The sequence below is a fragment of the Ammodytes marinus genome (genome assembly GCF_949987685.1).
Source record: "Ammodytes marinus genome assembly, chromosome: 13".
In the NCBI taxonomy this organism is placed as follows: domain Eukaryota; kingdom Metazoa; phylum Chordata; class Actinopteri; order Uranoscopiformes; family Ammodytidae; genus Ammodytes; species Ammodytes marinus.
Genome location: NC_137217.1, coordinates 22598485 through 22615684, shown reverse-complemented (window position 1 = coordinate 22615684; position 17200 = coordinate 22598485). Strand labels below are relative to the sequence as shown.

At 41.9% G+C, this 17200-nt stretch overlaps 1 protein-coding gene across 1 annotated transcript in view; it reads right to left on the bottom strand.

Moving 5' to 3' along the window:
- Window positions 1–1376: 1376 nt before the first annotated feature.
- Window positions 1377–17200, bottom strand: part of pou2f2b (POU class 2 homeobox 2b) — a gene marked incomplete at both ends in the record, with an annotated part of 40932 nt that continues 25108 nt past the window's right edge. Inside the window, 15 exons of the mRNA XM_080039612.1 lie at window positions 1377–1702; window positions 3795–3868; window positions 4354–4422; window positions 5485–5696; window positions 7165–7362; window positions 7780–7928; window positions 8339–8480; window positions 8567–8716; window positions 8847–8938; window positions 9065–9170; window positions 9508–9846; window positions 10027–10146; window positions 11132–11188; window positions 11679–11716; window positions 11851–11916. Of these exons, the coding sequence (XP_079895738.1) occupies window positions 1377–1702; window positions 3795–3868; window positions 4354–4422; window positions 5485–5696; window positions 7165–7362; window positions 7780–7928; window positions 8339–8480; window positions 8567–8716; window positions 8847–8938; window positions 9065–9170; window positions 9508–9846; window positions 10027–10146; window positions 11132–11188; window positions 11679–11716; window positions 11851–11916 (2138 nt within the window). The remainder of the gene's footprint in view (window positions 1703–3794; window positions 3869–4353; window positions 4423–5484; window positions 5697–7164; window positions 7363–7779; window positions 7929–8338; window positions 8481–8566; window positions 8717–8846; window positions 8939–9064; window positions 9171–9507; window positions 9847–10026; window positions 10147–11131; window positions 11189–11678; window positions 11717–11850; window positions 11917–17200) is intronic.

The window sequence follows — 17200 nt, the reverse complement described above, 5'->3', positions numbered from 1 at the left end:
TGGATGCACAGCACTTGAAGGGGACTGAGACAAGCGTCTTTTTTATACTCCAGAATAGTCACAATAAGAACAAAAAAACAACAACAGCTATGCATGTGATGAAGGCGAAACGATGAGGATGATGAGGATGATGATGATGACGGTTAAAAAACCTCAAGAGCTAACACTATAAAAGGCTGTAATAATAAATAGGAGCTGGAGTTGTAAAATTAGACTAATAAATAATAATAATAATATAAAAAAAGTGTCCTTCTTAAAGTGTAAAAAAAATGTACACAGGATAAGAAGCCTCCTCAAGAAAATCTGAATTAAAAAGGGAGAATGGAAAGCTATTGTATGCTCTTAGAACCAGAGGTAGGCAAAGAGACTTAACATGTAAAGAAACAGGAGTGCTGGCAATCATGCATACATGAGCTGTTGACCCGTTCAGCAACAACCTTTTACAAAACATCTGGCATGAAAACCCATAAGAGACACATAAGCGGACGCAGACAGACAGGATGATTGGATGGCAGGATGGATTGGCGCTCAATGTGTGTTTGTGTGTGTGTGTGTGTGTGTCTGTGTATGTGTATGTGTAAGTGAAAGTTTGAGTAGCAGTAGCAGTAGCAGTAGCAGTAGGGTCCTGGTCCTGGATAGCTTCAGTATTTACACGTCCTTTTGAATAAAGCTTTTCTCTCCGTATTTTTGGTTTTTGGTATTTGGGATTTTGGTATGGTTGTCGTTTGGTTAATTTTTTTTTGTAGTTTTTTTCTTCATTGTGTATTCCTCCTCCGCTTCAGGTACATTTTTGGTTTAAACTTCTCCTCTTCCTTCAGACCCGCAGCTTTTCGAAATAATAAAGAAAAAGAAAAAAAGAAGGAAAATGTAAGCACAGTCCTCCTATTTGCTTTTTTTCTTTTGTCCTTGCCGCCATTCCTTTGTCACATAGTAAAGTTATCTTTTGTCATTTTTGGTTTATGCACTCCGACATGCATCTCTGCAGTCTCTATGTCAAAGAGTCAGTGGTTTGTTTTCCTTCAGAGAGAAAGAGTGGAGAGGTGCCATGTCGATATCACGTGTTATTGACAAAAAAGGTCCCACGCTGCCTCCTCTCCTCGTCTGTTTGGATAGATAAAGATTTTTGGTTTCAATCTTCCCCTTTTCCCCCGCCCTTCTCCCCTCTTTCACGTCCTTCCCTCCCTCTCTCCTCTTTCATTCTGTGTATTTTTGGCATCGAAAGACTGGGAGAGAAAGAGGGAGAGAGCTATTGCGAAAAGAAAAAAATAACGGAAGAAGAGCGCAAGAGAGATAGAAAGAGATAGCTTTGGTGTGATAGGCGAGGGTTGTCGTTTCCTTCTGTCCTCCCCCCCTCTCTGATTGGCCCCTTGGCGCGGTCACTCAATCTTGGCTCCGCCCAGAGAAGGCGGGCTGTGTGCCAATTCGCTGGAGGAGCAGGAAGAGGCGGGGCTAGAGCAGGGGGAAGGGGAGCAGGGGGTCGGGCTGATGCTGCTGGCCGAGGGGAAGGGAGAGGCCTGGGATGCTTTGGCTACGGCCGCGCTGATCAGACCAGCGCTGGGGTTGTTGTGGCCCATCTGGAGAAAAGCCGGGTGGTTGAGGAAGAAGGAGGAGGGAAGGCATCCACCCTGACCCCCAGACAGCATCACCTTACTGCCCCCCTCAAGACTGGAAAGAGGCAGCTGGCCACCACTGGCTGCTAGGGCTGAGGGAGAGGGAGAGTGAGAGGCATAGTAAGCTTTTTACAGTATATCAGAATCAGAGTCAACATTATTTATATTCTCTCTGTGTTATTTGGCAGTTATGGAATGTATGTTTTTTCTGCATCCTTCTCAGGTGAAATTTTTGGTGTGAACTTGTCCTCCTTACTACTTGTCAATCAGACCCTTCATAAAGGAAAACTAAAGCAGTCCTCCGTTTTGCATTATGAGCATTTATTTGTCACATTTTAAAGACTGATATATTTGTCATTAATAAGTGATATTTAGTTCTCTTGGGTTGTTTTTTGGTCGTTAGGTGTTTAATTTTATGTTATCGGTCGATCAATGCTCGGTCAGGCTTCCTCATTTACTACACAAGTTAACAATTTCTTACAGTGCAAAACCACACAGGAGAAAGTGCCTGAACTGGTTGCATTCATCAGAATTGGGTGGAAAATAACCGTCACCACCTTTGTTAGATGAAAACACAGTGAGAGGCCACAAGGCGCTTTGGAGCTCGGTTGCTCTGTAAAAAAACATTCAGCTTTCTCCAAAGAACACAATTGGACACTGCCAATAGCGGTAAAAGATAAAAGATTGTGGTTCAGTAATAACTGAATATTACTCTTTATCTTTAGAAAGATAATCTTTTGGGATCAGATGAAGCGCTGCAACAGGTAAGCTTACATGAGTGGTCTGTTGTTATGGAAACAAGGTTGACAATTGGTTGTGAACGGCATTTCATGCAGCGCTTCTTTCACACACTAAATGTGAACGCGGCCTAATAACATTTGTGATTGCTTAGCAACAGCGACGCAGATTCGTTTTTTTTTCCTCTTTCATTTTCACAGAAACCATTAAGCACCCAAACAACTCACAGCTCAAAATGCCTTGTGGGTGCACTGCATTATGGTCTATAGAGGCTATTGGTGAAGAAACTGCTATATCTGCCTCTTCAATGATTGATTTATTCGTGTGAACATCAAAGTGGAAAATTTAGCTTTTGCTCAGGGACTTGATGTTTAAAGTTGACCGTCCATTAATGGTGCATTAAAAATCAAATACAGTCCCCCGAACAACTAAATGAATTGCGAGAATCATCCCAAAGAACAGCATTTTCATTTGTGTTGAAGTGTTGAATGCTGAATTTGACCCAACCATGCAGTGACAAAATGAAGAGATGAAAGGCTTAAAGATGAGTGAGACAGCACAGGAGCACACATGCAAAAAAAACTTGTCCCACTCTAAAACATTATCACTCACATTATCACTCACATGCATACACTTGATGGGATGGAGTTATGGATTAAGATGGCAACACACGAGAAATAAGTCATTCTTCATTCTCTGTGACAGTATCTGTCTTTCTGGATGAGCAAAAACCCTCCACTGCCTATTCATCTATCTCTCCAGCCTGCAGTCGTACACAGTGCGATTTGATTCACCTACCATGCATAACTGTATTACTCATCAGCACACTTCTCTTTTCAATACATCTCTCCCTCCCCCATTCTTACCCCCACACCACATTCTATGATTAAAAATTAGCTCTGCTGGTGGCGGTCAGGAGGACTGTGGGGTCGTCATTTCAAAAGGCAGGTTGCAAAGTTGTTGTTGTTTTTTTGCCCTGTGCTATTCTCATTCTGTTTTCAAGTGTGGGAAGGTGTCGTGTACAGTGTATGGCTGAGTTTGAGCATTTATGTGTGTGGGAGTTTGTGAGAGACAAAGGTTTGTGTAAGTGTTTGAGAGGAGAGAAATATATTGCCAGTGTGCTGAAAGCCAAACATATTGTTATGTTTTCCACAACCCCAAGGCTTTTTTTTTCAGAAATTAAATACTAAAGCACACCTTGACCTATCCATTTTATTCTGCTTACCAATGGTGCTGATGCAAAGTTTGCTATCTTTTTTTCCCACTCTCCTGAAATCAACCCATTTCTGTGTCTCTTTTCCCTTTCTCTCTCTCACAAACATACACACACACACACACACACACACACACACACACACACACACACACACACACACACACACACACACACACACACACACACACACACACACACACACACACACACACACACACACACAAACACACGTTGGATAGTGGCCAGGGAATTGTTACCTAGAAGGGCTTGGTTCATCCCTGTGTTAACTCCCATCACAGTGTTCCTGTTGTGTCACACACACGAACACACACACACACACACACACACACACACACACACACACACACACACACACACACACACACACACACACACACACACACACACACACACACACACACACACACACGCACACACACCACCATACGTGTGCGAGCATATAAACAAACACAGACAGGCAGAGGAAAAAGGGTGGGAAAAAAGCAGGTTTAGCAAGGCAAGGACAAGCAAAGAGCAAACTCAGCCCTGCACATTTAAAGAGCAGTAGTTTGCTTAAAGTTGGGTGAACAGGTGTAAACAAGAGGTTAGAAATGCAGAGCGGAAACCGGACATCTTGGTAAATGTTATAATTCAGCAAAACTCTCCTTAACTATGTACTTATGTGAAAGGGTTCAGTGATTTAAAGACAAGAATACAGCAGTTTGCAATGAACTAAAGAGTATGACACTGTGTATCCACATGTGAGTGTCGTATCACTGTCGTATTCACCTCAAGTTTGCAGCAAAATCGGTGATGTAGTTAGACACATCACCGTTCTTTTTACCCATACGCCATAAGCTGTGAACACAAGAACCACACACACAAATACACACAGGGTTAAAAGGAACTGATGCACAAAGGGGAGCAATTGCGCCCATTGGCATGTTGGGATATCAGTGTGTGTGTGTGTGTGTGTGTGTGTGTGTGTGTGTGTGTGTGTGTGTGTGTGTGTTGTGTGTGTGTGTGTGTGTGTGTGTGTGTGTGTGTGTGTGTGTGTGTGTGTGTGTGTGTGTACACAGTATCAACCATTTCACTACAAACTGCAGGTGAACCGAGCATGGAGCAGTGCAGCATTCATGATGGGTGTGTTCATGTAAATGTGTGGTCATGTGTAGTTGTAGTGTCTCACATGTGTTTTAAATGTTTTGACTAAATTGACAGAGTGGTTTTTGGCTTTCACAGACGGAGAAACAATGACCTTTTTAGCGCCAGCTCACCCAATAACACAAGTAGTACCTGGCCAGGCAAACACTGTATTTTTATTTTATTTGTTCCGGTTTTGCAATATTCATCTTTGAGATTGTTGCTGCTGGGCCATACACCGGAAATATGTTGAATTGTGTCTGATGTTTATAGCTTTATTTGAAAAATTCAAGAGCAACACATTTCGTATAAGTTAAAAAAGTGTTTAAAGAAAAGTAAAAAAAAAAGAAAAGAAAAAAAAGGCATTAATATAGGACCATCTTTTCAGTAGAAAGTTGTTCCATTAAAAAGCTCTAAGTAGTGGGTTTCCTACATTATACAGACTAACAGGGACAAAAATGTTGCTGTTAAATTCTTAAAATGTAGCACTTTAAAGCACATCACAAACAAATGTCCACTCTTCTCCGCCATTTGGGGCAGAGGCTTGCAGACATCACAAGGCCAAATTTGCTTGTGACTAACGAGTTTGTACGATATGATCTTAAAAGCTGGGCATCTCTGCAGAGAAGTAGGAGTCATAATTTTATTTAATTTGAATTTTTTATTTGGGTGAAGCGGCGCTTTAAAAAAAAGGTTGTGGGATGTTGCCCTGACCACAACTGTTTGTGAAGTAAACTGTGGGCTATCCCAGGTGGTACTGCCTATAGTGCCTCTTACCCTGTGTTAAGGTTGAGTGTGCTGTGGCTGGGCATGGCTGGGCTGGCCGTGCTGCGTGGAGGGGGGGGAGGTGTCACTGGGGAGGGGGCAGAGGAGCTGAGGGAGGGGTGGGTGGAGGTCAGGCTGGAGGTCAGGGGGCAGACAGAGGACATGGTGGTCTGGACTGTGGTGTTGCTCAGACTGGTCACGGCCTGCGACAGCTGGCTGGACATCTGACAGAGAGAGAGAGAGAACTACAGATTAAAACTGTAGACAGCTGAATGACAGGGTTTTTGAACAACTTTTGATGAAAACACATGCAGGAAAAACATTCAGCACTGTGATGCATTGATGAAAATTAGATTTTTCAGTGCGATCCAGTTCAGATACTGATACAGCCCGCCCGATATCATAATTATTAGACATTTCTTTGTAGGCGTTGATTTTATGTGTAACGTTAAGAAGGCTTAAACCCTCCGAGGTCTAGGGGTATTTTCTCCGATTTTACATACTTCTATCAATACCTATTTCAAATGTGCAAGAAGATACATTATACCAAAGTGTTTTATATGGAAATGTTCAGAACACATTAGGCCTTTGTTTTCTGAGGTCTACTTATGTCCTAGACCATTGAGTATATAAATAATTGGCTTGAATGCTGAAAAATTAAGGACCTCTAGTTTGAGATGATGTTTTCATTTTATTTTTCAGCCATATCTTCAGGGAGATATTAATAAAGATATGCGTGCACGCGCGGCCGTAGACCTCAGAGGAAGCAACACACAATACTAATTTAAAGAGCAACAAATATACACTCACTGTCAGACTGTACTCTACAGGTGGTTAGAAAGGTACGTTATTTAGGTCACATCATCACTGATGATCTTTGTGATGATGATGATGTCCAGCGCCAGTGCTGTAAACTTTATGCACAGGCCAATATGTTGGCACGCAAATTTCATATGTGCACAGAAGATGTGAAAGTTAGTCTCTTCAGAGCTTACTGTACCCCATTTTACACAGCTCAGCTCTGGTGTAAATATAGAACAGCTAAACTAAGGAAGCTGCAGGTAGCGTATAACGATGCCTTTAGGATCCTCCTTAAGCTTCCAAGGTGGACTAGTGCTAGCTCCTTGTTTGTGACAAGTAATGTCCCCACCTTTCATGCTGTGTTGAGGAATTTAATGTATACATTTATGTGTCGACTTCTTGAGTCAAAAAACAAAGTAATAATTGCACTCACTGACACTAAACAGAGTGATACAAGGTACTCCTCTGGGCTGTGGAAACATTGGAATCGATGCTTGTATGTATTTTAATCTGTGTTGACTTGTATTTGTATTGTATTTGTATTGTCTTTTTATATGGAACTTTGAGTCCGGAATAAAGTATTCATTCATACACAAATGCATAAAGATTTATCTGAAATGCTCTGAACGGTTTGAATGCAGAAGAACATCAGAACTCTACTTATGAATTGCTAAATTCTAATATTAATGTGTGCTATAACACATAGCTATGGTCTTAAAATTTTAATTTTGTTAAAATAATTTAGATTTTAAATGTTTTAATAAATTGTTAGTCCGATATCCGATACATAGATTGCAGCCATATCGGCCCCGATACCGATATTGGATCGGAGCGCCCCATCCCTAATGCAAATGACACTAACAAGAGTTAACAGTGATGTTGCAGCCTTACCATGTGAGGGCTGTAGCAGGGCTGTTTGTGCGTCTGTTGGGCAGTGGGGGGCTGGCTGGGCAGGGGAGGGGTGGCACTGGACGGATTGATGCGTTTCTCTTTCTGCCGGCGGTTGCAGAACCACACCCGGATCACCTCCTTCTCCATGTTGAGCTGCTCCGAGATCATAAGGATCTCCTCTGAGGTAGGCTTCTGGTTCTAAAGGAAGGAGGAACATTCTGATCATTTTAGCCCACACAATGGCCTCGTTGAATTTGACATTTAACGACTATGCGAAAAAATAATGACTCAGAAAACTTACAGTAAAGTGATAAGATGATGCTTTAAAATCTCGTAAAACTCTCTTTTCCTGCTACACAATCACTATAACGTCAGCAACTTAGTCATATGTAGTGGTGACAACATTGGCATACATTGACCTTTTTTTACATAAATCAACACTGTTATTAGTTATCAAGGAGGTTGAAATAATTATTATTAAATGAATCAGCATTTGTCACAGAGTACTAACTGTGTCATTTTAAAGTGAAAAGTAATCTATAATCAGCTTTTTCACATTTGTAATCATTTCAATCTCTGCTTTTTCTAATGAAATGAAAAAGTGGATTATTTTACCGCCATGAATGCACGTTCCAGGGCCACGCGTACATTCGTCTCGATGCTGGTTCTCTTCTTTCTGCGGCGACCGGGGAGCCCGTCAAAGCCCATGGAGGAAGAAGAGAGGGAGCTGGGGCTGGGCAGGGTGCTATCCATGGACATGGTCTCTGATGAAGGAAAGAGAAGGAATGTCAGACTAATTATAACAGTCATACTCTATGATGAATGAGTATCGTTATAGTCTGCCTTATCTTTTTAATGCCCAACCCCCCTTCAACAGTCACTAAAATGTTATTGTCTTTCGACTTTGAACGTTTTGAGCAATGGTGTTAAATATTCCTGTTTCTGTTTTTTTTTGTTTAAGGTTCAACGTATCTTTATGATCCATAAGGGGCAATTTGGTTCACAGCCAGCAGTAGTGATTTACGTTGTCATGATTCTTTTATAATTTATTTTGATTTATGCCATTTTGTGTTATCTCAACTCCATTGAACATGAGGGCTGTACCTCCAATAAGTAAATAAAGGTTGATTGATGGATTGAAATGCAAAGTACAGTTGTTTTGATGAGGGCTCACCTGCATCATTGAGCCACTTCTCCAGCAGTGGCTTCAGCTTGCACATGTTCTTAAAACTCAGGTTGAGGGCTTCAAAGCGGGAGATTGTGGTCTGACTGAAGTCATTGCCGTACAGCTTCCCCATGGCCAAGCCAACATCTCCCTGGTGAAGAGACACAAAGGAGGAAGAACAGTCTTTACACAATTCAAAAACACAAAACCTTCAGTGCTAATGTAACACAAAGTTACCTGTGTGAAGCCCAGTTTGATGCGTCTCTGTTTGAAAGTGCGGGCGAACTGTTCCAGCTCCTCCAGGTCACTGGGCTCCTCGGAGTGCGAGGTGACTGAAGGCACCGTGGTCATGCCTCCACCAATGCTCATCTCCAAACTCTTATCTCGCTGCAAAAAAAAAGAACGAAAGTGAGAACGAGAAGGAGGGGGAGTCAAAAGTGTTTGTTCATCACTGCTGCAGAGGCTTTCCTTTTTCCACTTTCTAAAAAGCGTTCAAAGTTTCCTCCTACTATCTTACCTGTGCTTGGAGTCCCATTCGAGCTGGACCGGACAGCAGGCTCCCTTGGTTTTGCTGAGGTAGCGAAATAAGATTTGGCGTCGATAGGAGTCCTGACAACAACAACAAAAAAAATCAACTATGATTATATCAAGAAAAAAGCTGATTTTATGTTAAGATCCCCCCAACTTATTTCTGTGAAAAATATAACTGACTGTTCCAGTAAGAGTCCGGCCCACCTTGCTGGCCCTGCTGTGCCTGTGGGAGGAGGAACTGGGCCGGAGAAGGGAGCGAGTGGCCGGGCATCAACACCAACTGCTGAAGCTGCAGCAACTGCTGGATGTCCTGTACCATCAAAACAGAATGGACAGATCAGATCAGAGACAGAATAAAAATTTATGAATTTATACGGACATTTAGATAGATGAAAACGTGTAAGTATATAATACAGTATATCTGAGGAGAGCAGCACATTTGGACATGCATGGAAAGTAGAAGTAAGAGGAAAACCAGTGTTATTGTATAACGTTAGAAAAAGAAACAGAAAATGTGTGCATTCAGGCATGGCGGGAAACTGTGAATCATGAAATAAAATGTAAAAATGCATGAATAATTGTTCCATGGCTTGATACTGGTTCCTCAATCAAGCCGCCCATCAGTGGCTTTGATTGGCATTCAGTACCTGGGCGGTGAGCTGGATGGGCTGGGAGAGGGTGAGCTGGGGTGGAGGAGGTTGGACAGGTACACTTTGGGCGCTCTGTTCCTGTGTGCTCTGTCCCTGTCCCTGGGACTGTGGCTGGGCCTGCTGCCCTGTGTGTCCCGCCTGCTGCTGCTGCTGCTGCTGCTGCTGGGCTTGCTGATTGGCCGCTGCAGCCGCCTGAGCTTGCTGATTGGCTTGGGCGGCTGCGTGGGCAGCGTGAGCGGCGTGGGCTGCACTGGACTGCTGCACAGCTGCAGCCAGGAGCTGCGCCTGAGCCTGTTGCAGCAACAACTGCTGCTGTGGTGGCAACAGAGCTGTCAACTATAGGTGAAGAGAAAAAAAAGAAAGAGAGGGGAGGAAAGAGAAGAGAGGGAGAAAATATAGAGTAGAAAATAAGGCAAATGGATAGGGAGCCAAAGTGTTCAAAAAGCAGCACAAGATAAGCAAGCAAGGTTTTAGCAAAGCAAAGTGTCTTTGTCACATATAATGAGTCTGTCTTACCCCTGCTATTTGGGAGCTAGTCAGCATGAGCTGTGTATGTTGCAGGGCTGTCTGCGAAGGGGTCGGGCCGTGAGAGAGAGGAAGGGCCGGGGACATCTCACCACACTCCTCCATCTTGTTCTGTTTGGAGGACAGAAGATATAGACGGGCACATGTAAAGGAACATTCGCACACACATGTACATCGAAAATGTAAGGGCTAAAATGAGCTTTTTCGGCCCAGAACATTCCCATTATTGTTGCTAAAAAGAGTAATGGCAGTGATCCATTCTAAAATAAATGGCAACAACAAAATGCCTAACGCATGCCTGCAGTGCAAAGACAAAGACAAAAAGAAAAAATACCAAAAACAAATGAGGCAAATTAGAAAAACGTACAACTACATAAACGTACCTGGCTATTTAGGATCATGATAGGCAGTGTTGATTATTTCAATTTCATGTGTAAGATAAAGTTCATAGTCGGCAACATGCAAGGGGATCAGACATGTGCCCCTGGTCCGTCTAAGGGAATGGACATCCACTAGTCCCTCTTTTATTTGCACAAAGGGATGATCTTTTCTCCAAGGAACAGGCATGTTTGAGCTGGCAACGGGGGAACTCTTCCAACTTACTGATTTGCATATACTCTGTGGTATGCAAATTTGGGCCATTTAGACTTTAGGTGAGTTGTAGCATTATAGATTTGTTTCAATCTTGAATGGGCTTTGTGAAAGAAGAGGGCCATCAGACCCTCTACGCTCTATTTAATCTATTGACACTCAAGGCTGGGCTAAATAGTCGAAAGGAAAAAAAAGAGCAACTGAATACAACAGAGATGAAAACAAAGCAGAGGCAGCTATACTGACAATAAAGGTATAGTGTGTGACGTTAAAAAACACAAAAGATGCTCAAACATAGGCCCAGACATATGCACCGACATGCTTGGGCAATTCAATAACATGGACACAGACACACAGACATACACACACACACACACACACACACACACACACACACACACACACACACACACACACACACACACACACCACACACACACACACACACCACACACACACACACACACACACACACACACACACACACACACACACACAAACTGACCTTGCTGCTGCACAGGTTCGGTGAAAGAGGAAAGGGATTGACTTTCATTGACTGAGCCTACAGTGGGAGAATAAGACACAACATATTATCAGAAACAACATCCAAAAATGATTTAGAATGCATTCTACTATATACTGTTTTTTTTATTTCACTTTCTTCTAGACAAGTTACAAATTACTTTAAAAAAACACACACATCATGATCTTTGTTTTAGTGATTTACTGAAACACGCTCTGACTGTAATTGCTTACATGACAATATTAGGATTTGCCGCTTTTTCTGAATTTTAGCATTCATAGTTGAATATTTATGGATTTTGCTCTGTTTCAGTGATTGAACAAAACAAGCAATTCAAGATGTCAACATTGCCTCCTGAGAAGCAAAAAAAAAATGTGATGTGCATTTTCCACTATTGTCTCACATCAGGATTAAATAACGAGGAATCGGCAAACCGAGCGAGAATGTAAATAATCGGACCCTGCAATCAATCACAGAGGTGAACGCAGTGGAATATAACCGTAATAATAATAACAGGAGTCAGATGTACCTGGTGGTGATTTGATTCAGGTCCATTCCGCTCTGAATCTGTGTGGGAGGGAAAGGAAAAAGTGAGAAATTGAGCAAGTGATCTACTGTAACAGACAACTGCGATATACAGTATTATACATGTTCAACTTTTTGATATACAATATATATTTACTGCCACTGGTACATCTTACCTGTGCCCTCCATTGGTGAGTCAGCCCCTCCTTTCTCCACCTCTACTGCCTTTGACATCCTGATATCTGTAACAGAAAGATCACACCGACAAATAAGTCAGCGAGGTTGATTCTTAAATCCGACCAACAAAAAAATGCAGACAGAAGCAGAATAATAAACATCTGTGAAGTATGTGATCTCGATGACGAAAGGGGAAAGAGAATAGCCAGGGTGTTGATCAGAGATAGGTGAGGGTTGAGGGTTTTTAGGCCACATGCAGCGCTTGCCTACACACAGCAAACCAAACAATGTGACTGAATCATTCACAAGTTGAATCCAGCCCACATTCATTCATTCTTTCCAATTAGTGGTTTGTACATTAGAGTAGGTTGGTAAGGTGTTTGCTGGTTCTAAATTTAACTCAAGGTTTTTATGTGGGAGCAATTCGGTTCTAAAAATACCTCAAATTGTGTGTCATTCATTACAAGACCACATTACTTCCTGATTGATACTGTATTTGGGACAGTCCCTATGCCCAACAGCATTTATGGGAGATAGGCAACACGTTAAAGTCTTTAGTATATATTTTTTATTAGAGGAATAAGTATTTTTTGGTGTAGGAAAGACGGTTAAGGAGATGATTTGAGGAGGATTCGGGTTTGGCCCCTTGTGTGTGTGTGTGTGTGTGTGGTTTTGTTTTATCAATCGACCCAATTTTCAACGCAAGCCTTTTTATCTGTCTGAAACCAGAAACTGTAGACAAGTTTCTCTCTCTCTTTCTCTCTCTCCCAGACAAGAACAAACACACACACACACACACACACACACACACACACACACACACACACACACACACACACACACACACACACACACACACACGCACACACGGAGCAACTTCCCTTTTGTGAAAACATGCAAATCTGACCAACGACCAACTAATTATATCTGCCACCTGCATTGCATTCTCAGTCTCCCTCCTCTTTTTTCTCTCTCTCTACCCCTTTTACCCCTCCTCTCCCCTTAATCTCTCCTCTCTTAGTCTGTTTTTTTTCTCACATTGCCAATGAGAGAGCAGTGACACCACAGCAAATGGTAATCCTCCCATCGGCTTATTGCTTTACTTTTATTAAAATTATTTAAAAAAAATACTCCTATTTGTCTCACTGCATTGCCAACAAGCAGGTGGTCAAGCCCGGTTTTCACCATTGGGGGGCAGCAGTGACACACAGAGAAGATGACAAAAACCTGCTCCACTGACCACCACTGACCTGCTGCCAATTATAAATAGCCAAGCCATCAGTCCAGTGCAGTCATTACAAAAGGTTGAGAGCCAAAAGCACATACAGCTGCAGAAACACATTTGTTTCAGTCAAACAGATGCGAGAACAGTGGACTTTGGTACATGCCGTGTTTTTTAGGGGAAAGAGGAAGTGGCGATCAGCTAGAAAAGCTCCACTTTGCCGCCATACTGGCTATAACCCAGGGTCAGGGAATACACACACACACACACACACACACACACACACACACACACACACACACAGACACACACACACACAGACACACACTGACCACAGGATTTCCCTTTAAATAAATGGACTTCTGCAAAAAGCTAATTTTGTCACCTCTCCCAATGTGGATGCAAACATCTGGTAAATCCATAAAAAGGGTATTGGTGGTTATTCCATTATTACATGAGGCTCTGCTTTTGGCTTTGCACGACCATGTCCAATGTTACTAAATTTGTTGGTGAAAAGCCGACTGCTCCAAAATTTCTCCCTCACAATCACAACTTAAAAAAAAATCTAATGCAGAACAGAACTATTAATATGTGTCATTTAGATAACATTGGACTGCCTTGTGTTCAGTGTACGGCACCAAAGCCAAAACCCCACCATATAAAATGATTGAACAGCTCATAAAACAGCTGTAATGTGAAGTGCCCAAAGTGCCGCCTCTTGTACTGCACAGCCCGTGCGCAGGACACCCGGGGAAGGTGTGTATTGATTCATGTTTGAAAATGGCCTACAGACAGTAGCATGGTGGATAATGTGGTCAGTAATACAGTGGCGGGACAGTATATCAAGATGCTGTGTCTTTTTCTCACTTCCCCTCCCGACTTCCCCTTGTACCGGGTTGAACGCAGAGTGCTAAACCCAACACTTACTGTCAATGAGGCTATTAATATTAGCCTACTCTCTCTCTGTCTCTCTCTGTCTCTCCCTCTATCTTTTAAATTCTTCCTCTCTTTTACAAAACATTGCTGCACACACAACTCATTTCACTTGAGAAAGAGCAGAGTTACCTGTTTGTTTTTGAAAATAATTTTTCTGACCCTGTCTAAACCAGCAAGAGAATAAGACAGCATCTCTTAAAAGAGGTTCCTAGTTTGTCTCTGTATAAGGGGTACAAATTAAATGTACAGTACAGCTAAAGTGTAAGAAAAAGGTTCAATTACTATGTCTATCTCGTCCACCATTAAGGTGTTACAGCGTATACTAATCTTACTACACAGCTCTAGGTTTATCTTTGAGAGCTAGGCCAAACTTAAATTGTCTTAAAAAGAGCAAATTTAATGCTGTATAATCCTGTGTCATGAATAAGTGATGCAATAGAAAGGAAGAAGGAACAACAGTGTCCGTGCTAAAGTGTGTGGACTGTTTCTGTTATTTTCCTTTGGGGTATTTTGACCGAGATGAAACTCAACTGCAACCCCCCCGAGACCCCTCTACCACCGCTACCCCTCAACCTACTTCCTGATTCAGGACACAAGCCCTTCACCAAGGGGGGTGTCTGGGAACTGGAGTCAAAGCACTCGCTAACTAAGGATTTAAGGTGTCATTTTGATCGCAAAGAAATATTTTCTATTTAAAACTGAACTGAGACAAAGGAGTTGTCGGCTCAACCGGCTCATTGTGCTTCTATAGCACATCTGACGGAGGGATGAAAAATGGTGTAAATGGAGTAAATATTTGTGAATGAGATTTAGGAGATGAAAAAAAAAACAGAAGAATTAAAGCAAGGAATTAAAATGGAAAATCTATCAATGCAGTTAGAAATGAAAGGAAATGTCACATTAGCAGCAGGTTGAAATTTCATTACAGTCATTGTTGGTTATTTAATTTGTTACATTACTGTGTGTCTGTATTGTCCACCACACAATACCACCAACTTAAAATGCTAAATATATGAGCTCATATAACACCCGATGATTAAAGGCAAATTCTGCTGGAGTGGATGCCACTGTGGCAGGCCTTCGTCAATGAGAACCTCTTTTACAGTTTGTACTGTATGCATTTTCGGGAAATCAGCCCTGTGTGGCCAAAGCCAAAGCTTAATATTCCTCAATTATCGTCCTATTATTTTGGCATGAAATAGAAAAAAAGTATTCAATCAAATTGAAGATGACTTGAAGAGATCTGAGATAATAGCATGTTACTTAATTAATTATTTGCTTCTTATTCTTATATTGATAGCTTTTATTGTTGGTTTAACCTTGGCCTTAAGCACATATCTTTTACACTTGTATCTCTCTACGTGTTTTTCTATTCTAAATTGGAGGACCAATAAAGTATTTCTGATTCTAATTAAAATAATAGTACATAATGTGTCATCATTTTTAACAGGGCGAAATTAAAATATATATTTTTTTACTTTAACCTTCTAGACTATAACACTTGTAAGGATCTTTGTTTTATTTTGGTAGAATATTAAGTTAATATTTGTAGGCCTTTGTGTTTCAATGTGGTGGGTTCGTTGTGTGTTGCATTCTGGTGTTCAGTGTCACTCCGGTCAGAGTACTGTCATTTACAGAGGGTCATAAAGGGTGACAGTGTCAGCTTAAGAAGTGACTCAGTGGTTTTTTAATCCCTGAATCACTCCCTGATAAACAATCAGCACGTCATCAAATACCCTTGTACATATTTCGATAAATCTTATCAGCACATCAAATTAGGCGAAATATGAGCTAATTGACATTTATAATTGTTTACTGGTAATTGGTGAGTCAGCTGACCTCCTGCTGCACTTTTTGTCTGATCAATGTGTCGGCCACCACCAAAACAAGGCTGTAGGGCACAAGAATAGTCTAATTTAGTTCTGCTTTGTTTTCGTATCAGTTTTCAAATACTGAGAAAGACAATTATATAAAGGCATTTCCCCTTTCGGTTATCCGTCTCTTTTTTTTTAACAAGCACCTTTTTTTCTGAATGCTTTAAAAATGTGTTTGTGAGGGGGAGTACTCGTGGCAGACCTGGGTTCGAATCTGGCCCGGGTCGTTCTCTGCATGTCATCAATAACATGCAAAAAAAGGGGTAAAAAGGGGCATTTTCAAGCTTTATTTGACAGTACAGAGTTGAAATGGGGAGACAGAGAGAGAGGGGGGATGACATGCAGTAAAGGTCCACGGGTGGGATATGAACCCGCGACCACTGCAACGAAGGCCGGAGCCAATATGGTACACGCTCTATCCTCTACGCCACCGGAGCGCACCGTCTCTACCCCTTTTCATTTCTGTCTCTCCAAACTGTCTAATAGAAAAAATTTAAAAACGCAAAAATGCCCCCCCCCAAAAAAAAATGTGTACAGGGAATAAAACTTATCAACTAAATATCTATAAACTGCCACAGTGAAAGGTGTTTTTGATGATGACAAATGACAAATAATCACAGCAAAGAAAAATGCAAGCTGCATCACTGGTTTTTCAGGAGAAATAGACATTTCACAAAAACTTTTTTAAAACGTTTTTTTTTCTCCATATTTGTTGGCATTCAGTATTCAGTTCAAACACTAACAGACACACAGACACACACACACACACTCACACACACACACACACACACACACGGATGCATGCTATGGGCTGGCGAGGTGTCTGACCTTTCCCTATGGTTGCGACAGGCGTCCATCCATCCATCCATCCATCCATCCATCCATCCATCCATCCACATCTTTCTCTTCATACCTCTTGCTCTTTGATGTTCTCTAATTAGCTGAGCTTTTTAGACCCAGTGACATTAATCAACAGTGTAGACACAGTTCTCTTTTTCAAACACACACACACACACACACACACACACACACACACACACACACACACACACACACACACACACACACACACACACACACACACACACACACACGCACACACACACGCACACGCACACACACACACACACACACACACAGAGCACCATCTCCCTTGCGCAAAGCTTAATTGGTCTTGGTAAATGAAGGCCAGCAGAGCGAGAGGGCTGCATAGGCAGTCACTCACCTGGCAACCACATACTGGAGAAGTCCTTTGCTGCTATTGCCGCTGTCTTGGTCATATCTGTGTGTCTGTGAGTGAGAGAGAGTGTGTGTGTG